The 21,475-nt window shown below is 47.2% G+C and overlaps 1 protein-coding gene across 14 annotated transcripts in view; it reads left to right on the top strand.

The window, feature by feature from the left end:
• Nucleotides 1–19,865, top strand: part of MICAL3 (microtubule associated monooxygenase, calponin and LIM domain containing 3) — a 218,544-nt gene extending 198,679 nt beyond the window's left edge. For 11 of the 14 annotated variants that reach the window (XM_064155739.1, XM_064155748.1, XM_064155746.1 and 8 more), the window contains 4 exons: nucleotides 9,970–10,035; nucleotides 12,326–12,425; nucleotides 14,867–14,940; nucleotides 15,025–19,865. In XM_064155739.1, the coding sequence (XP_064011809.1) occupies nucleotides 9,970–10,035; nucleotides 12,326–12,425; nucleotides 14,867–14,940; nucleotides 15,025–15,209 (425 nt within the window). In that variant the 3' untranslated portion in view covers nucleotides 15,210–19,865. The remainder of the gene's footprint in view (nucleotides 1–9,969; nucleotides 10,036–12,325; nucleotides 12,426–14,866; nucleotides 14,941–15,024) is intronic. The other 3 variants (XM_064155743.1, XM_064155741.1, XM_064155755.1) reach the window with 1 other exon arrangement.
• The last annotated feature ends 1,610 nt before the right edge of the window (nucleotides 19,866–21,475 follow it).

Genomic DNA, 21,475 nt, shown 5'->3' with positions numbered 1-21,475 from the left:
GTCACCCCAGAGTGGTCCTTTCTGATCTTCCCTAGCAGGCTGGTTTGATTTGCGTTGATGACTCAGTCACTTGGGCTTCCAACACTTGGAGACAAACCAAGTTTCTGCTCACCTCAAAAGTACCTTTTGCAAAAGAAACTGAGAACAAAACCTCTCGATTTTGGGCAGTATCCCTTTAAATGCAACGAGGTAGCATAGCTTGCCTGAAGTATGTTGCTTTGTAGTGTTTGTTACTTCTGTAATTAGCTTTATATTTGCTTTTGGGGCTGCCAGAACACTTTGGCCAGAAGAGATACGTTTCTCTGATACTTATCACTATTTGGTGCCAGGTTTAGAGCTCAGCTTCAACACTGACATGACTGTGCAGGACGCTGCATCTGTGTGGAGCGCCACGAAAATCCCTGGAGCACCATGTGGCTGCGTGGTCCTGCTGAGCACTATAAGCAGCTAGGGTGGCTGTGTAGCTGTTGTGTTGGCAGCTTGCTCCTCTGAGGCATAGGCATGGCTTTGGAATCAGCCTGTCAGTAGAACGACAAGCCAAAGTGCCAAACACTTGGCAAAGTTATCTGAAAGTGGGTAATTGTAATGATTAGGGCATTGGTTTAATCTGGGTTTTCTTTACACTAATGAGAGCTGCATTTCTTTTAGCTGCTACAGATCATGCCACAGCTTTCTGCAAGGGCGTGGTACCTTCTGACATCCTTGGGCAAATTCCAGTTTGCAGGATTGCAGTTGGCTGTCTTAACTACCCTGGTTGCTCTGCTCTGATGCCATAATCCTCTCTTCCTGTTCTGAAGTGTCATGCGCTACTGCTGTAGAGCAGATGTTTCATTTCACACTACAGATGGTCCCATTTCACTTATGAGTAATTATTCCTCTGTGCATATCATGTTTGTGGCAACGTTACAAGGGCTTCAGAGTCACCTGAAATGAAGATTTTGTGTTGCATTCATGTATCAACAGATTAGATCACCACAGAGAGCTCTGCCTTGAGAAATAACAACTGGGAGCAGCACTAGGTTGCCATCTTCTGTGTTAGGTCCTCATGGAGAGGTAGTGGGAAATGCTCAGTGGATGCACAGATGTTTGCTGGAGACTTGAAGATATGGATTCTGAGTCTGACACTGGCAGGGTGCAGTGCTCTGGTGGATACACTTTGTCCCTTTTATCTCCTCTTCCAGACTGTCCTTCTCCCAGTCCTGTGTTTGTCCATCCAAACCTTCTTACTCCGCTTCCATTTTCATTCTCAATCCCAGTTCCTGCTTCTCAAATATTTAATTTTAACCCTGCCTTTTTGACAAAGAAGTCCTAGTATGCTACCCCTCAGACCTTTGTGCCACCACCCTAGCTGCTCCTAGCTTTTCACTTCTCCACTGGGCTTCCCAATGACTCCATCCCCACAGTCTCAATCCCTGCCTCTCATCTTCTCCCAGAAGTTTTGGGGTTTGCTTCCTCTTCTGCCCAGCATTGTTTGTTTGGAAAACTGTAGGTCACATCTTCTCCTTTCACCCCTTACTCCTTTCCCCTTTTCCTCCTTGTCTCTTCAGTAGTTTTCTTCTCAGTCTCTTTGCTTAACTAGTTCCAGCCTCAGTTCCTCCTTACCCACCAATTCCTTGTCCCATTTTGCTCCTTGTCTGCCTATGGAAAGTAGCTTTGTGGTTCCCTCTGCGCAGGTGAGCAGCTTCCTTTTCCTTGCAGTCAGCACAGAACCACTGGTGACACAGCCCCATGCTCCTGTCTTGCTTTGCTGTTGCTGGAGTATGCTGAGACAGACAGGAAGGCTGTGCCAGAGAGAGCTGTTTGGTAGTGCTGATTTCAGAATTGCATTCTCCCTTGATGTTCCTCAAAGATCAGTGCTGGGCCCAGACCTGTCCAATATCTCTGTTGATGACCTGGACCAGGGCATTGAGTCCAGCATCAGTAAATTTGCAGATGACATTGAGCTAGGAGCTGCTGTGGATCTGTTAGAGGGTAGGAGATCCCTGCAGAGGGACCTGGACAGGCTGGATGGGTGGGCAGAGGCCAATGGGATGAGATTTAATAAGGCCAAGTGCAGGGTTCTGCACTTTGGCCACAACAACCCCAAGCAGCACTACAGGCTGGGGATGGAGTGGCTGGAGAGCAGCCAGGAGGAAAGGGACCTGGGGGTGCTGGTAGGTAGTAGCTGAAGATGAGGCAGCAGTGTGCCCAGGTGGCCAAGAGAGCCAATGGCATCCTGGCCTGGCTCAGGAGCAGTGTGGCCAGCAGGACAAGGGAGGTTACTCTGCCCCTGTACTCAACACTGGTCAGGCCACACCTTGAGTGCTGTGTCCAGTTCTGGGCTCCTCAATTCAAGAGAGATGTTGAGGTGCTGGAAGGTGTCCAGAGAAGGGCAACAAAGCTGGTGAGGGGCCTGGAGCACAACCCTGTGAGGAGAGGCTGAGGGAGCTGGGGGTGTGCAGCCTGCAGAAGAGGAGGCTCAGGGTTGACCTCATTGCTGTCTACAACTACCTGAAGGGTAGCCAGGTGGGGTTGGTCTCTTCTCCCAGGCAAGCAGCAACAGAACAAGGGGACACAGTCTCAAGTTGTGGCAGGGGAGGTCTAGGCTGGATGTTAGGAGGAAGTTGCTGGCAGAGAGAGTGGTTGGCACTGGAATGGGCTGCCCAGGGAGGTGGTGGAGTTGCCATTTTGAAGCAAAGCCTGGCTGAGGCACTCGGTGCCATGGTCTGGTTGACTGGCTAGGGCTGGGTGCTAGGTTGGCCTGGATGATCTTGGAGGTCTCTTCCAACCTGGTTGATTCTGTGATACTTCTTGACAAGTGTCATATGGACATCAGGTAAATGGGGGGAAGAAGTGCAGTTGTGGTATCTTAAACTTGTTTTTTATTGCTTGCCTAAAGCATGCTCTACAACTTCCCTTTTTGTTAGCTCATTTAAAACACTTGAGCTGACTGTGGCCTTTGAAGTCCTTCACATCTACTTCTGCCCTGCAGGGCTGGAACTTGATCCACTCCAGTGTGAAGAGTCCTGTTCTTTGCGGTTGGCAAACACAGCTCTCCTGCAAGAGGAGTGGAGTGAGATAAACATTGTTATTGCAGTCTGCAGCTGCTTTTGACACTGAAGCCAACTGGTAACGTTTTAGTTGCTGTAAATGCAGAGCAGGAAAGAGCACTCTGATAAGCAGAACTTCTCAGAGTACTTGGTACTAGAAGTGAGCAATTACCTTTTGCCTGCTTCCTTCTGCCCAGCTCACAACAGCACACAAAAGCTAACGGTCCTGGGAGACAGGCTCTGCGTAGGGCTGTAGTAATTCTGGCTGCCTGGTGAAGTGCCCTGAGCTCTAGAAGTGACATCTGTGAAGTCCTTTGTGTGTGGCCTATGCTCCAAGGATTGCTGTCCCTAATTTTCTTTCCTCTTTCCTTGGGTTTTTTAACTCCCTCCTGCTGGCTAAATCAGAGTGTGGCTCAGTTTAGGTGACCATTCACTGCTCTCTGAGTTTCCTCAGATTTCTTCTAGTGCCTGTATTTTAGACTGGTTTCAACACAGCAGGTGAACTGAAGTCAGGCACACTGAGTGGTGTGCTTATGGGACAGTTGTCAGAATCCTTGCCCTCAACTTGAATGGAAGCTGTTCTCCAAGAGAAGGCTTTCTGTACCCTTGCTCTTTCACAGTGCTGCTGTTGAGCAGCTTCATTCATTAGGAAAATAGGAATGGTTTCTGACCATGACTGTTTTTTGAAGAGTGGGAAGGAGGATATTGCTTGTGAGCAGTGCATAGTTTGTCTTACTCGTCCCTCTTGGACCCATCCTTTATTTTAAGCATTCATTTAAAACTGAAGCTCTGAGTTGGTCTCCTAAATGAGTGACAGAACAAGAATTTCTATAGTGTTGTGCTCTTAACTTGTGAGGTCAAGTGCCAGCATAATGGTTCAGGAGAACCAATGGTTCAGCAGATCAAGGGAGGTTCTCCTCGCCCTCTACTCTGCCCTGGTGAGACCCCAGCTTGAATACTGTGTTCAGTTTTGGGCTCCTCAGTTTAAGAGGGGCAGGGATCTGCTGGAGAGAGTCCAGTGGAGGGCTAAGAGGATGATTAGGGGACTGGAGAGCACTGCCTGATGAGGAGAGGCTGAGGGACCTGGGGCTGTTTAGTCTGGAGAAGAGAAGACTGAGAGAGGATTTGATTTATAACCCTCAGGGGCTGGCTGGGAGGTGAACGACAGGCTCTGCTCACTGCTCCCTGGGACAGGACAAGGAGCAATGGGTGTAAGTTGCAGCAAAAGAGGGGGAACTTCTTTACTGTAAGGGTCACAGAGCACTGGCACAGGCTCCCCAGAGAGGTTGTGGAGTCTCCTTCCCTGGAGCCTTTCAAGGCCTGTCTGGATGTGTCCCTCTGTGATCTGTGTTAGATAATATTGTCCTGCTCTGGCGTGGGGGTTGGACTGGATGATCTCCTTGGGTCCCATCCGACCCCTAACATCCTGTGAGCCTGTGAACCTGGACTAGGCTCAGGACTGGATTTCCTGCCCAGTGTTGCTGGTTTCCAAACCACCCTGGTTAGTCAGCAGCGCAGAAATCCAAGTCTTCAGATGCAAAGCTTGCAGCGGCTGTGATCGTGGGGGGGCTGTGGTGTGTCTGTTCAAGCAATTCTGATTTTCAGCAGCTCACCATTTCTCAGCTCCCTCACCCAGAGGACATGGGCAGACAGTTAAGGGGATTGGTGAGAGCTGTAGCTTGGGGATAATAATGTCTGCAACCCCAAACTTCCTGCTATGTGTTCTTCATCTATGAATCATTTTTACTACTGCACTTCAGACTATGAAAGAGTGTAATGTAGCCACAGCAGAAAGGGACAGCAGCAGCCTGAAGCACTGCTCTTTACACTGGAAGGGACTGAGAAGTAGCTTGTAAGTAGCAAAGTAGCCAGTGTAGCTTGTGCAGTGAATTAGAACGTGCAGTGAAAAGGTTGGTGTGCTTTCATGGTGGCCATACAATAGCTGTTCCTTCTTCCAAAGAGGCTTTGGAGCTGCAGTGTCTATTCTTGACCTGGCTTTTGGTTTCACTACTAGCAGAGTCTACAATATCTGACAGATGAGGTCTTTATTGTCATGGCTGCATGGAAGTTTTCCCAGAAGGATCTGGGAGTGGTCTCTTTGCCACTTCATTGAAAGGATGTGGTAATCTGCAAAGCAGAGCTACCTCTAGAGCTGGGGCTTCTCCTTTCCTCAGTGAGCTGCAGCTCCTTGTTCTGTACCCATCACCCCAGGTGCCTTTCTGAATGCCTCTGCTTGCCAGTGGCTCTGGAATTCTGCTCGAGTGCTTTGCATGCATTCAGCAGAGTTGGCCTGTGCCATTGAAGAGCTAAACTGGTGATTAACACAATCTGTTGGCAGGTTTGCCTCTCTGGGGAAAAAGTGACAGTGTTCTGTCCAGAAGCTATGGTCACTTCTCAGAGTCTTGCTGACAGCACAAGAGGGAACATCAGAAGTGGTTACAGAAATGTTTCTTCTCTTGCTCTTCAGCTCCTCCTAAATGAATTGCTTCAGCAGGGCAGTGAGCAGCTTGTGTTGTTGCTGCCAGCAGTGCTCTTTCCATGCTGTGGGTGAAGACCTGAGTTACCAGACCTGGCCTGGGAGGCTCAAGCAGAAAGGGGGTGGTTTATTTTTTAAAATGAGCTAGACAGAAGAGCCCTGACACCATTGCCAGGAGCATTGTCTTGCAGTGAGGGTCCTGTTTGTAACCTAATGAGACCTTGAGGTGGCAATTTCTCCAAGCAATAATACAACCACCACAGTAATAATAATAGTCTTTACTGCAGGATTAGTAATGGCTTTGGAAGAGCTAAGAAGACCTGTAAGGAGTTGCATAATGTAATCAGACACAGGATATGGGCAGAGTAGATGAGACAGTTTTTAACACTGGGTGTTGTATAGTTCATTTTGACAGTGCCTGAACACGAAGCTCAGCCATTTCCCAGGGTTGTCTTTCAGCATCTCTAAGCACAGTGAGAGCTCCTGCTGTGGAGTTGTAGGTTTTTTTCATTACCCTTGACAGGAATGTGAGTGATCTGATGATAAATTCATGTCTAAAATCAATTAGCTGCCTAAGGGAATGTTTTTTCCATTTATCAAGTGATCTTTTTCTTTCTCTGGTTCTCTGCTTCTGACACAGGTAAGAGGCCTTTTCTTGAAAGAGTCAATCTCAAGGGACAGTGAACTATGTGACATGGAATACACTTAAAGATGGTTTACTGACAGTGAAAAATCTTTCTCCATTTCAGGAAATCTGATAAAGTTTTCCTCTTAAAATTAGAAAGTTCCTGTTTCAGTCTGCTTAGAGTCTGTAGCACGTAGAATTGTTTCAGTTGGAGAAGGATCATCGAGTCCAAGCACTGACCTACCACTGCCATGGCCACTAAGCCATGAAGTGCCATGTCTACAAGTATTTTGATCACTTCCAGGGATTGTGACTCCACTACCTCCCTGGGCAGCCTGTTCTGATGCCTGACCACCCTTCAGTAAAGACATTTTTCCTAATAGCCAATCTAAACCTCCTCTGGCTCAATCTGGGGTCATTTTCTTTAGCTCTGTCACTTGATACCAGGGAGAAGAGACCAACACCCCCTTCACTACAACCTCCTTTCAGATAGTTGTAGAAATGAAGTCTCCTCTCAGCCTTCTCTTTTCCAGACTGAACAGTTCTCTCAGGCACTCCTCATAAGGCTTGTTCTGCAGACCCATCACCAGCCTTGTTGCCCTTCTCTAGGCACAGTCCAACACCTCAGTGTCCTCCTTGCAGAGAGGGGCCCAAAACTGAACACCAGTACTCAAAGTGTTGCCTCATAGGTGCTGTGTGGCACAGTTATCTCTCTCCTCCTGCTGGATACACTATTGCTGATCCAGGCTAGGATGCTCTTGGCCTTGGTCACCTGAGCACACTGCTGGCTCTGTCAACCAGCATTCACCATGTCCTTTTCTGCTGGGCAGCTTTCCAGTCACTCTCCCCCAAGCCTGTAGGGCATGGGGTTGGTGTGACACAAGTGCAGGACTCAACACTTGGCCCTGTTAAACCTTACACAGTTAACCTTGGCCCATTGATTCACACAGCATCACAGTATCACCAAGGTTGGAAGAGACCTCACAGATCCCTTTGCAGAGCTTTCCTATCCTCCAGGAGATCAATACTCCCCCCCTAATTTAGTGTCATCTGCAGGCTTACTAAGGTTGCACTCCATTCCCTCATTTGGATCATTGACAAAGAGATTAAAGAGAACTGGCCCCAGTACTGAGCCCTGGGAAACACCACTGGTGGCTGGGTGCCAGCTGGATTTAAGTCCATAAGATTCCTCAATGCTCTTTATTAGCCAGGGGGGAGGTAGTTTTTATGACTATCACCTTAGAGAATTGGTTTCTAAATACATTTAACATTCCATACTGCATGGTATCTTTTATAATACTTGCAACTTCCATGGTTTAGGGCTTTACAGAATCAGAGGAGGTAAGTTTTCAGGTTGCACTTTCCTCTGTCCTTGCTGTTTAGGACCTCCAGTACCTAAGGCTTTCAAAAGTGTTCCTTGTTAATCATCTTGGTCTGAACAGAAGTTGTTTGCAGTGCAGCTGTACTGATCACATAACCTGTGTTCACTGATGCAACTATAATTTCTATCAGCAGTAGTTGGAAAGGATCTTAATAGCAGAGGTTATACTCATTATCTTACTGGGAAGCAATGTTCGTGTTTCCAGTGGCAGGATTGTTACAGAGAACATGGACTTTGCTACTTGAGTCAAGGCCAAATTTCCCTCAGACAAGAGTGGGAGGATATTTCTGTTTAAAAATAGGACACCTATGAGCAGAGGAAGAGAAAAAACACCATTGCACAAGCTAGCTTTTGTTGGTTTAAGTCCTGTGGCTTTTTACTGGGGACCAAATCCGGTATCTTCTCCTCACATCAGACTACTTGCTCGCTGCTGAGAGCAGTTAATAACATCACAACAAGATGAATGCCATTTTCACTCACCAGGTATTTATTTTCAGATCAAAGATGGCACAATTGGGAGTTCCAATGCACAGACATTAGCTGCATTTCGGTTATCAATATCCCCTCCCCAGCCCTGCTCCACAATTTTGAATGAGATCTCTGAAAAACAAAGTAATTTTTTCCATGTGATTTAGATGTCTGTCTCCTAGCCCCACAAAGCAGTGGTCAGACCATGTTGCAGTATTAAAGCTTATCTAGAATAATTCATGCTGAGTAAGATAGGACATGAAATAAAAAGCACAACAGGCGTCGTGCACCTTGTGTGGAAAGCTTATTCAAGTGCCTTTGTGGTTTGGTGTTTTTCTTGTTTGCTTTTGCTCTTGTAATCGATTCTGTGAAATGGCAATAGTAAGAAAAATGGTAATAGTAAGAAAAAAAGCAAGCAAGCAAGGCCTAATATTTTTTCATTTTAAAGAAGCTGGACAATTCTGAACTAGCACTGAATTCTAGCACTTGGTGCCATGGTCTAGTCGATTGGCTAGGGCTGGGTTGGACTGGATGATCTTGGAGGTCTCTTCCAACCTGGTTGATTTTATGATAGAATTAAGATTCTGGTGCTGTCAACTAAAGCTGGTATGATGCTTTATTTGTAACTGTCCTGTGGCACCTCTCTTCATGCCGCCCCTTCCCTCTCCCAGTGCCGAGGATTTGCGGTCTGAAGAGCCACCCCACTCAGCCGTGGGCTCTTGAAGCCAGCCTGCTCTCCCTCCTGCTCCTGTGTGTCCTCCCAGTGCTGCTCTAGTTCTGTGATGGTCCCTTCTAAAGCCTTCCACTGGTTTGCTGGTAGCCTAGTTCTGAAAAGCTTTCTGTGAACCACATACACCAAACTCTGCTGACTCCTCCAAAATGTGTTCCTGTTGTGGAATTGATGCCTCTTCCCAGCACAGAGACACCTCCCCTTGTGCACTGAGAGTAGTGCCTGTTCCGTCCTGCTAGCTCAGATGCTTCAGGCTCACCACCTTCCTGCTGCATGTGTTCTTGTGCAGCTATTCCTGGTGCCAGTTATTTCTTAGTGTTCACCTCCAATGTTATGCAGAGCTGAAAAGCAAATCCTCAGCGTTGAAAGAGCTGAGCCATTTTTGAGATGGGAAATGTTTGTCCTTCGTCAGGTGGCAGAAAAGATGAAGAAGATTCAATAAAGCCACCGATGCTAAGAGGGCACACAAACTTCAACATGCTTTGTGAAATGAGAGTGGCAAGGGAGAGCTTTAGATTTACCCTTACAGGTGGTCATGGCCTGCACAGCCCCTGGTGTGAATCACTGTTTACCTTTGTAGAAACCTCTTCCCCTCTAAGCGCAGCAGTCCAGGCATACTCAGTGTACTTGACCGCAGGTCCTAGCAGGCTGGTTCCACGTTAATCAGATTCTCCCTGTGATGTTCCCTGTCTGAAGAAAGTATTCCCTACTAAAAACCAGTTTTGCCATCAGTGCCTACTGTTATGGTGTTAAAAAGCATGGTCCTGAAAAAGCTTTAAGGTAGGGTAGCTGCTTACAGCTGACGTCTCCTGCATGCAGGTGAGAGCTTTTGTAACCCTGCTTGAAATCTGACATTTATCAGCAGGAGTTAAATATTAACCTCTGCTCATCCTGACATCTTGTTCACAAACCTTTTGGTTACAGACAGTGTGGTTGAAAAATGTGTATTAGGGAAAAGTGCAGCAGCAATAACCTCCTGCCTGGTGTTTGTACAGCTCGGTAAGAGTTCACCAGTACCTCAGTCTACCTCTTACCTGTTATCTGTGCTTGGCAGGGACATGATTCATCTGTAGACTGTATCCCTCGTTTCTGCTTCTCCATTTCTTGTATTTTTTTCTTTTCTTTTCTTCTTATGTTTCCTTTCTTTCTCACTCTTATGCTTTTTGTCCTTTGCTTGTCTTTTATTTCACCCCTTTCCTCCACTTCCAACTTCCTTTTCCTTTCCTGCCTCTTCCTCTTCCTCGTTTGGTCCTATTGAAGTTGAGTCCAATGCCGGGACACCACGTCGTAGACCTCTCTCCTTCTGCCCTTGCTGTGCCCATGAAGGTAACGTAACCTCACACGTTCCCTGTTCTCCTTGACCGCAGCTGGGTTGTTGTAGCAGCACTAGTCAGCTAGTGACCACAATGACCCCAGCCCTGTCCCCAGCCCTTCTCTTGCTGTGTCCCCCAACCAACCTTCTCAGTAGCAGCCTGGTACGCAGCTTCTCTGAGCCTGTGACAAGTTACTAACAGTACAGTATCCCTTCTGTGAGGGAAGCTGTAGAGACTGGGAGGGACATTGGGCAGCAGCAGTGGGAGCAGCAATGTCACACTCCCAAGGTTCCGTTTCCATTTGGTGGCTTCCATTTCTCTGCTCCTCCTGAAAGCTGTTTGGAAGGTGGGGTGGAGGAAGGTAATCTGCTTCCTTTTAATTGGTCTGTACAGATTAAAGGAATATTGTGTCTCTGTAAGAACTGGTTTACAAAAACATCCTTGAACTTGAAAAGCAACAAACCTGAAGCAGTTTTCCCTCATCAGTCTTGCTGGATGAATTCTGTAACTGTCCCAAGTAGAATTTCCATTGCCAAGGCATGGGGGAAGGGGTTGTTTACGTGTGTTTGTGGTGTAATTTTGCTAACCACTTCCTCTGCTTTCCATGGTGCTCCCTCACATCAGTCGTCAGTGCTCCCTCTCCAATCCTCCCATTCTTCCTCTGCTCATTGGCTGTTTTTAAACACTTCTGTGTTTCATAGGTCAGTAGCATTGTGGGTTTGCCTTTTTTTTTTCCAGAGACATTTGTTTTCTATACATCCTGGCATTGGAAAGGATGGGGAGACTTCCCAGTGCTTTCATGGCGCCCCAGCACTGGACATCTGCATGTACAGTCTCCCTCTCCTGTCGCCACGTGGGCATACTGTGCAGAGATGCTCAGAAAGGAATGCTTGGAACTGAGCAACACACTGGTGTGAAGGCCACAGAGCCAGAGGCTCTTACAGTGTACAACTGACTCTGGTATTCCCCGAGGGTCTGCTATGACAGTTTTTCTGAGGCAGGCATGCTCAGCCTAAGCTGCAGTTTAACAGGAGCTGTAGGTTCTCCTTTGTTTAGCAGCACTTCTGAGATCCAAAGGATGGAGACAAGTATTCACTTTAATTAGTCATTAACGTGCTATTTGTGAAGTGTTTGCCAGAGCTTGAATAGCAAGTTTGCTGCTTTTGGTTACTTTTGGCATCAAAAGGACTGAGGGTGTTTGCTCTGGATATAGACAGCATGTATCCATGATGACAAACCTAGACAGGGGTCTTAGCTGCTTTAGGGTGCCCGAGTTATGTGTGGTGCAAGCCGACAGGATGCAGCAACCCAAAAACGCTGTTGAGCTCAATTTCAGGCTTTGCTTCTGCCTCCACTTCATGCAGGCAGAAGCATGGCTGGTGTCCTTGATAGGGTCTGATGTAAGTCACAGCATTCATCTGCAGGTAGTTCAGTGTGAAATCAGTGGCCTGGACTAGGAGATTGCTAGGAAGAGCTTCCCAGGTGTAAGCTCTTACGTTTGGTAAATATCAACAGAAAGCTTTGGGAACAGTATTCTGCAATTTATTGCACATAGGTCCCAATAGATAAAGAGATTCATCAGTGGAATACTGAGTAAGCTTAGGGCTTGGTTTTAAAATAAATGAGAGGCCAGTCAGAAGTTCTGTACTAGGTGGCCAAGGCTCAGAGAATTTTTGTTCTGTGAATGTGTCTGGGGATTCTTTATCTTTCCAGCGCTGATGTGCAATACAATAGAAGTAGTTTCTGTGCTCTCTGTGCAGAGGGGATCTTCAAGTTGGGTAGATACATGTGGCAAGAAGGAACAGACAGAAAAGATTAATTTAGCTGTTGGAAAAAGATAAGATGTTACTTTTGGCTGGTAAAAGAGAGATTGAGGACATGCAAATGAAGAAACTAAAGGTAAAACATGGAGTGGCAACTGATCTGTTTATGGTGAGCATACATCTAAGTGGCTGGCATGAAGATCTGCAAAGCTTTTCTAATGAAGGGAAAAGGGAAACAGCTACAGAAATCTGGGCTTTCTGCATCAAGAGTGAGGAAGAAACTAGCAATCACAAGAGAGACAGAAAGAAAAAAAGTAAAAATGAGGCACCAGAGAGACGAGAATCCTTTGGACATGACTTCCACTCTTCTGTGTGCTGTAGGCAAACTGAACGGACCCGGCTTGGGAGTGCTCTGGCAGCATCTTGCTTGGCTTTCTTTGCACATTTTGCCCCATTGTTGTTTTTGCAGTTTGGGTTCGTAAGGATTGCAGGGTGCTACCTGAAAACTTACCAGGCTTGGTTGTTTGTCTTTTTTGGCAGGCATGGGTAAGAAAGATGATCCCAAGCTGATGCAGGAGTGGTTCAAGCTGGTGCAGGAGAAGAACGCCTTGGTTCGCTACGAGTCCGAACTGATGATATTGTGAGTGAATGTGCTGAAGCTTTGAAACAAACAGTCCTGGGTGTCTGTCAGTACTGTCTTTCCCTATAATGCCACAAGGTCAGCAGCCTCCTTAGGCTGATTCTTAGCTGAAGTAGTAGGCTGAAGATGAGCCAGCAGTGTGCCCAGGTGGTCAAGAGAGCCAGTGGCATCCTGGCCTGCATCAGGAACAGTGTGGCCAGCAGGACAAGGGAGGTTATTCTGCCCCTGTACTCAGCACTGGTCAGGCCACACCTTGAGTGCTGTGTCCAGTTCTGGGCCCCTCAATTCAAAATGTTGAGGTGCTGGAAGGTGTCCAGAGAAGGGCAAGGAAGCTGGTGAGGGGCCTGGAGCACAGCCCTGTGAGGAGAAGCTGAGGGATCTGGGGGTGTGCAGCCTGCAGAAGAGGAGATTCAGGGGTGATCTCGTTGCTGTCTACAACTACCTGAAGGGACATTGTAGCCAGGTGGGGGTTGGCCTCTTCTCCCAGACAACCAGCAATAGAACAAGGGGACACAGTCTCAAGTTGTGCCAGGGGAAGTCTAGGCTGGATGTTAGGAGGAAGTTCTTCAGAAAGAGAGTGATTGGCATTGGAATGGGCTGCCCAGGGAGGTGGTGGAGTTGCTGTCCCTGGAGGTGTTCAAGCAAAGCCTGGATGAGGCACTTAGTGCCATGGTCTGGTTGACTGGCTAGGGCTGGGTGCTAGATTGGACTGGATGCTCTTGGAGGTCTCTTCCAACCTGGTTGATTCTGTGATTCTATGATTCTGAGCTACAAATCCAAGTCCATTTCAGAAGAATAGTAGAAGGAATAATAGCACTAAAGAATGAAAGTTCCAACTATTTGTGCACATGCAGAACTAGAGCTGCGTGCTTAAAGCCCTAAACCCTTCCCCAGCTGCTGGGTAAAACATCTTCACACAGGTGTTTTCAAGCCATGCAAAAATGACCTGTGACTCCTCACCTTGGTAGGAGTCCACTTTTAAGTGTGGCCAAAAGCATGTCATTCAGTCACCTCCACCATGTGGCACTCCACCTGTGCCTCTCATCTGGGCTCAGATTTTTTAGTCCACATGCTGCAAGTTCACTGAAATTCACAGAATCACAGAAAACATCCAGCTGGAAGAAACCTCAAAGCTCACCCACTCCCACCTGCAACCCATCACTCAAGGATCGTTATGGAATACATCAGCTGACCCAGGCAGTGTGGAAGCTGATCACTTTAGTGCCCATGTCAGAAAAGTCCAAAAGTCTGCACTGTAGTCTGAAGAGGCTGACTCTGGTAAATGACTTTGTCTTTACAGCAGGAAGTGGCAGGAGGTACACAGAGGTCAAGTATGACATTCAGTAAGGGCAAGTGTAGAGTCTTGCACCTGGGAAAGAACACCCCAGGGATCACTACAGGTTGGGAACTGACCTGTTGGAGAGCTGTGAAGGGGAAAAGGACCTGGGGGTCCTAGTGGATGGGAGGTTGACCATGAGCCAGCAATGTGCTCTGGTGGCCAAGAAAGCCAATGCCATCCTGAGCTGTGTTAGAAGGGCTGTGGTTACTAGGTCAAGAGAGGTTCTCCTGCCTCTCTACTCTGCCCTGGTGAAGCCACATCTGGAATATTGTGTCCAATTCTGGGCCACTCAGTTCAAGGAGGACCTCAGGGAACTGCTTGAGAGAGTTCAGCACAGAGCCACAAAGATGATGGAGTGGAACATCTTCATTCTGAGGAGATACTGAAGGAGCTGGGGCTTGGAGCTTGGAGAGGAGGAGCCTGAGAGGTGACCTCATTCATGTTTATCAATATGTAAAGACTGAGTGTCAAGAGGCTGGAGCCAGGCTCTGTTGGGTCATGCCCAATGACATGACAAGGGGCAGTGGGTGGAAGTTGAGGCATAGGAAGTTCCATGGAAACATGAGGAACACTGAAACAGGCTGCCCAGGGGGGTTGTGAACTCTTCCTCTCTGGAAGTATTCATGACTGACCTGGATGCATTCCTGTGTGATCTGCTCTAGCAGGGGGGTTGGACTGGATGATCCTTCAAGGTCCCTTCCAGCCCCTGGCAGTCTGTGATTCTGTTAAGAGCATAATTTTGCAGTGATTGCAGATTTGCTTGTTCTGGTTTAAATTTAATCCCATCCATAATCAATCCACTCAACTTCCTGTTTTGCACTTCCTAGCCAAAGAACCTGAGATGCTGAAATGTAGTTTTATAGCACTGGTTTTTGGTTGGAAAAGATCTTCAAGATCATCAAATCCAACCATCAACATAACACCACCACAGCTATTAAACTGTGGCCCAAAATGCCACGTGTCTTAGGTGCATTACAAATTGTTCCAAAACAGATTGGCAAAATGCATAGCAGATCTCTAGAGTGGGAGCAAAAGTTGGGAGTGGATATGGAGCAATGTGTGGAGTGTTTTAATATACCCAGGACTAATTTTTGCCTTTCAGTGCTCGGGAGCTAGAACTGGAAGACAGGCAGAGTCGATTACAGCAGGAGCTCCGGGAAAGGATGGCAGTAGAAGGTGAGAGCAGAAGGCAGCCTTTCCTAGATTGTGTGCATGTGTTTCCAGCCTTGTGTATGCTGATAGCTTTTTCTATCTCTGTAGATCACCTGAAGACAGAGGAGGAGCTCTCAGAGGAGAAGAGGATCCTGAATGAAATGCTAGAAGTCGTGGAGCAGAGGGATTCTCTTGTGGCTCTCCTTGAGGAGCAGCGGCTTCGAGAGAAAGAAGAAGACAAGGACCTGGAGGCAGTCATGCTCTCCAAAGGTTTTAGTTTGAACTGGTCTTGACCGTAACGTATTTACCTCTGTTGGTCTGTGTTGTCCAGTTGGCCTACCCTGAGTTCACCAGAATTACATGGATAGGAAGGTGTTGAAGGAGATACCTCCGAAGGCTCCAACAGCATTTGGGTTGAAGCACTGAGAAGCCTTTTAATAAGGGTGTTGGTTCTAGAAGCTTAAGTTTGACATGTCTGCAAGGCAAGTTGAAGATCATCAGTTGAGACTGTGGAGTCTCCTTGAGGTCCTATATAATGGACCATACTTGTGTGTGTGTGGTATGAGGGAGAGGAATAATCCATGTGTGGGGAAGGGGGTTAAGGGCTGAAGTACCCTTAACTAAACTGGATTTATAGCAGTCCATTCCTTTCCCAGTTACACCAGTTCTAAAAGGGAGGGAAGCGGCAACCCTCTCTGGAAAATCACAGCAGCCTGTAGCAGCCTGTATGGTGGAGTCAGCTGTCCAAGAGAGCTCCAGAAGCCCAGGGCAACATCTTCTTTGCTTTAGTCTTCCTCCCCACCAAAGAAACCTGATTGTTATGCATGGACATGAAGATACGTGAGACAGAGAAGATGCCACTCGTATGTGTGATGGAACTCTCCACCTCCTGGTTTTTGGAGAGATTTGGACATCAGAGGATTCTCTTCCTATCATAGCTTCCCGAATCATCTTATTGTGGAGAAGAAAGGGGAGAAGAAGAGAGAGGGAAGAAGCCCCTCTGCTTTGCTACACACTGGAGGGACAGCTACTGCTGGCCTTAGTCTTCGTGGCCACAGCTCAGACGCTGGTGGATGACTTTGTTCTGTTTTTGTTGTGACTGTTTCGACACTGGAAAATACTGACTGTGGGACAGTGGTAAGTGTGTGCTGGGGCAGGGGTGTCACCAGGTGGCAGCCCCTGGAGGAGAGAAAGAAGCCCTTAAGTGACTGAAACACCATTAAGACTTTTCAGTGTTTTTATTATTTTCCTCTGTATTTTGTTTTTTTGCACATTGGAAACGAAGCTTAAGACCTGCCTGGGCCCTCAGTCACTTTGACCCTTTTATGTCAATTAACTTATTTTTTAATACTTGAAAGAAGATTCGTTTTTGTATCTTTTAGGAGAAAAAAAAAAAACCCACAACAAAACTATGGACGTGTGAGGGGGTTTGTGTGCCTGCTGCATCCAACAACTTCCACATCTAAATTACTGGACATTGTTACCTGTGGCTATTTATTGGTGTTGTTATTCATGATTTGATTGTTACAAATATCTGCTGGTGGAAGGAGCGTTTTAAAGACACTACTGCGGATCGGTCCCTGCTCGCAGCAAGGGCTGCCTTGATGTACCCACGGATGCATCTTGTCCTAGGGAGTTTTTACTTTATGACAAAAAACCCTGCACACTCTATTTGTGTTTCTAGTGTATTTTTCTTCTGTCTCCCATATCCCCTCTTTTGGAGTAATAAAACTATAATTTATTTAAATTTTACATTTTTATAACAAGAAAGCCAAAACTGTGAGGTAGAAACATCGCAAATGTGTCTCTTTCTCACTGAAAGAAGGGACCCTCACGCTCCTGAGATCCAGCTAGAGGGATTTCCATGAAAACAAAAAGAGCACATTTCCTGCTGCATCTGTTGGAGGAAGCTCCTTCTAACTCAGCCAGTGAAGCTGCTGCTTTTCAGCCAGGAGGGTACTCTTATTCATGTGGTAACCCATGAGCAGGATGTTCCCTGTTGGACAGACTCCCTGAGCACACTATGTCCTTACCTCGTCCCACAGAGCTGACGCAGCACTCTGCATTGGGGACACATCCCATCCTTAAGGGGGTTTTCTCTCTTGGGATGTGGTCTATGTTCATTTCTTGTTGGGATGTGGTCTACGTTCATTTCTTGTTGACATCCTAAGCCTGCTCCCTGATGCCTTTGACAAGGCATCCCATTCCCAAACATATTCATGTAACACGCTGACTCTTTCAGCTTGATCTTATGCTGGTGGTGCAAGGCACCCAGGCAGGGGTGGACATCCTTTAATCTTTTGCCCTAGGACAGACGTTATCTTGGTTTCTTGCTGTTGGCTCTTCCCTCAAAGAGGTCTTCTCTAAGGCAAGGTCTATGATTTGAGTTCACCTCTGACTCAGGAGCATCCCTCGGGCTGAGGAAGAATGGGTAGGACTGTCTCCAGAGACTCCCAAGTGATGCTGGTTTTCAACTGTGGGAACATGTTTTTCTGCTTCAAGGGTTCCCCCCTTTATCCCTTGCTGATGTCTTCTGATGCCTCTGAAACGAAGCAGGCAGGCAGCTGCAGTGCTCCCTTGTACATCAGCAAGGAGTACCTGCTACACCAGCATCACCAAGGGTTAGCTAGCCAATAGGATGTCCAGCAAACAGAATTCCCTCACCCTGTTTGTCAGCTGGACAAGTCCAGGTGGCAGTGGTAGTTTAGATAGCCTGCATTTCAGGGTCCAGCAGAAGCTGGAGAGGAGGAGGGAAGAGGGAAGCTAGATAGAGAGATTGTTCTAAGCTGCTTGTGCACTATAGGTGTAAGGACCACATCTAACTTCTAACAACAGATCAGTGAACATGAGCCATAGAAGAGACAGAAGAAATACCAGATTACAACTTTTCCCTTTCATGCTGGGGGGATGCTGGCCAGATCTTCACAATGCTGAAGACTGACATCACTCGAGCCCTTCTGCAGGGGAAAACTGCATATTCTCAACCTGAACTCTTCAGGTTATACTGAAGGCCTCCAGCAGCGAAGGAAAATGGAAGAGCAAACATCACACACACAAGTTAATTGAGAAGACAAGAAAGGGAATGTTCCAAGGCCTTTTTATATCAAAATGGTTGGAAAAGGCACAACTCCTCTTTGCTGTTCCCTTGCACTTTAAGACTATGACTCGCATATCAGATAACTGGGGTTTTTTTTACTATCTGAATATTTTTAATTCAAATTTTATATTTTTAAAGCTGAAGAAGGCTCTTGTGACCACAAGATCCCTTATTTGTATCAGAATCCAAGTAGGATGTTCTAGCTCTTTGTGTTGCCCAGGTGGGCAGCAGCAGCAGCACATGACTCAGCCCTGTGCGCTCAGTGACAACGTGCCCGTTTCACACACGAGGGGAGCGAACGTGCCCCCAGCTTCCCAGAACTGGGCACCCAAAGGCATCCGTCCCCATGTGACACGGTCCAGACCAGGGATGGCCTCTTCCTCCCTGCAGCAGGTAGAAGGAGAGCCGAGCTTGGAACCTAAGCTGTGTTCTTTTGAAATAGACACATTGAGGATGAAGCAAGCATTTCAGCCCCCTGTAGGGAAGAGAGGGGGACACCACCTCCTGGACACAGCCAGGAGGCCAATGGGGATGGGGGGAGTGAGGACTGCCAAAAAAAAACCAAAACCCTAATCATCTGCTATTTTCACAGCACAATTCTGTTTCTTTTAGCTGTTCTTTTAACCACGTTTTCATCAAAGCTCACAAGCGGCTGTAAAATCCTGAGCTTCAAAGAACTGATGTGTGGGGAGGTGACAAGATGTTTCAGCTCCAGCTCCCAGACATATTCCTTCTTTCAGTTAACCAATCCCCCCCAGTCTCGCTAGGGCACATTACAAACCGTGTTGCTGAACATATGTTAGATCAAACAGCAAGTTTCAAGAGTCTGTCCTCCTCTCTCTCCGTCTCTGCATATTTCATGTAAATACTTGTTTGTATGTAAAGACACCAGTGGATCCCTGGGCGACCCCCACAGTCAAGAACCTGAGTTTTGTGCAATGCCTAGGCCTCCTTCCTGTAGAACACGGTGCTTGCTTAGAGCTAGTCACCACATTTGTGTGCACTCTGGTGGTTTTTAATATTTTTATACATCCTAATCCTGAACATTTTGAAGTATTGTAAAGTGGTCTAGACTGCATGATCTAGAGCAGCCAGCAGTTCCGTTTCCTTAGCAGCAGTTCCTGGAATGTTCACAGCTGCACCTTGTTTGGTTAACATTCGTTTCCAGCGAGTTCGGTTCGGTGCTTACACCAGGCACGAGTGGAAAAGAAAGGTGTTGCATTATCAGATCTCCTGTATGCAAAGTGAAAAGCCACAGTGTGGCTTGCTGGGAACTCCAGTCATCATTGTCTGCAGTGAAGAGAACTCTAAAGCATACTAAAACCCAGCCTGTACATAGCTAACGGAGAAGGAGGTGGCTGGCTCTTGGCTGTTGCAAAACTTTCTGAAAGCTCCTGCTTTTGGATTGCTCCGAGTACTGCTGTAGGCAGGGTAGGCAGGCAGATGAGGATGGCACTGACAGCAGATGTGAAGGGGAGGATGCCACCTTCTGCTGGCGTCGCAGTAATTGAAGTACTCTGTGTGTGCATGCGTGTTGCGTGTGTGAGGTTTAATCCAGCTGAGGGGATCTGCCTTGGCACCTTCCCTGACGTGTGAAAGTGAACTCTGATATTCAGACTGTTCAAGGCCCTGACGGTTGGCACGTGTGGAGCGTTGTTAACAGAGAAGTGTATACCCTACCTGTACAAAATCCAGCTCTGTTCCAGCCTGTTTTCTTCTGTTTGGTTGTGTTTTATTGTTTGGGTTTGTTTTTTTTAATGCACACTTGCTTCGTTGGTGTTGAGATTTTAGCACCTCAGTTGGCCAACTGAACTAAAAATAATAATAATAATAAAGTCATTAATTATTTTTTCTTTTCGTTGGTGGAGTTACCTTTGTTTCCCTTGCTTTCAGTCCTACAGTTGATTAAAGAGGAAGCCAGGAGCTGAGGTGAGGTAGAATCCTAACTGTTGAAGGGCCAGACTTTACTTTCTCTTCTGCTGAAACACTCCAGCTGAACTATCTCAGCTACAAGCAAATCAGTCTTGATACAGTCCTGGAACATGGTTTTCCTTTCTCCCTGTTTTTTCCTGTATTCCTCCCTATTATTCCTACATATTCTCTGTGAAGAGAAATTACAATAGCCAAAAAGGGGTGAAGGTAGTGCAAATGAAATAGTAGGAAATAGGATTTAATTTCTGTTGCTGACTTCCTTAGCCTTGCAGTCCTAGCATGACTATCTGAAGCTGAGAGCAGCATCCAGTAAAGATTAATTATCAGTTGCCCCTGTGCTTTGTGTGGGTTTAAGCCACCACCACTCCATGCCTGTATCTTGCCTGCACTGTGTCAGCTCACAAAGGTTAGCTAAGCAATGTGTAGCTCCAGAGCTGTGCCTCTTGAGCAGACTGGAAGGATTCAGAGGACCAGGGTGTCTTGTCTGGGTATTTCATGTTTGAAAAGGGTGGAAGGATGGTCGTCCTGAGGGGTGGGTGCTGGCTTCAGTAAAGGACAGGAGTTTGAAAGCCTAAGGAATGACATCCAGCCCACAGCACAACCGCAGAAGGGGGAAATCCCAGCCGGGGAAGTCCCAAACAATGAGTCGTCTTTTCCTTTGCGCCCAACCATTTTCGACACAAAGGATGAACCCTGGTGCGAGGGGCCGAGGAGCTTGGCCTGAGCAAGCAGGCTGCAGTAAGTGGCAGAGTGCAAGCTCGCTCCTGCCTTGCTGCAGCTGAGTGGGGCTGCACCTCCTCGGCCATTTTCTAACCTGGCAATTTTTCCTGTCCCTTCTGCTCCCATGCTTTCAGATAGCAGTGGGACGAAGCTGTAGTGAGCCAGGAGGGAGCTCTGTGGTGTCAAAAGGCCGTGTCTGCAAGGAATTCTCCCTTGATGCCAAAAGAAAAATGCATGTATGGGAAGCGATGGTGGGATTCTGGGAGCCAGCAGGTGGACTCCCATCCATAGCTCAGAAGACCAGCCTTGCAACACTTCATTTAATGGTATTGTAAGCTTGTTAGCTTTGGATTTCAATTAGAGACCCAGGGTGGTTTCACAGTTTGCAACCTACAGGCAGGACAAGCAGTTTCCTAGAGAGACCTTCCTGTATTGCTTTGCTTTGGCAAGGACCTGCACCAGCCCAAACATCCTGCCTCAGGAGCCCAGCATGGTGGCAGCTTTTGTTCTGCACTGATAATGAAAGCAACCTTCAGCAGCCTCCATCCACCACCTTCCCACAGGTGGTGTTCCATGCCCTCAAAGCTACTTCACCCACCCTGATCTGTAACTGCAACTCCTCCTCAGCTCCTTGGGCTCAGTGCTGAGGAAAGGAAAAGCACAGCAGTTACAGAGGTAGGAGTGTGAATGTGTCCTCTGCTCCGGGGAGAGCATGGGAAGAAGGATGTCAGTGGGTTCCTTAAGTAACATGTGGATCCTTGTTTTTGCAGATGTTATACTGCTACGTGGTCTGGATAAAGACAGTGAATG

This window comes from Pogoniulus pusillus, chromosome 15 (assembly GCF_015220805.1).
Source record: "Pogoniulus pusillus isolate bPogPus1 chromosome 15, bPogPus1.pri, whole genome shotgun sequence".
Taxonomy (NCBI): Eukaryota; Metazoa; Chordata; class Aves; order Piciformes; family Lybiidae; genus Pogoniulus; species Pogoniulus pusillus.
Note: the sequence above shows the minus strand (reverse complement) of the source record. Positions and strands in the feature narration are given on the sequence as shown.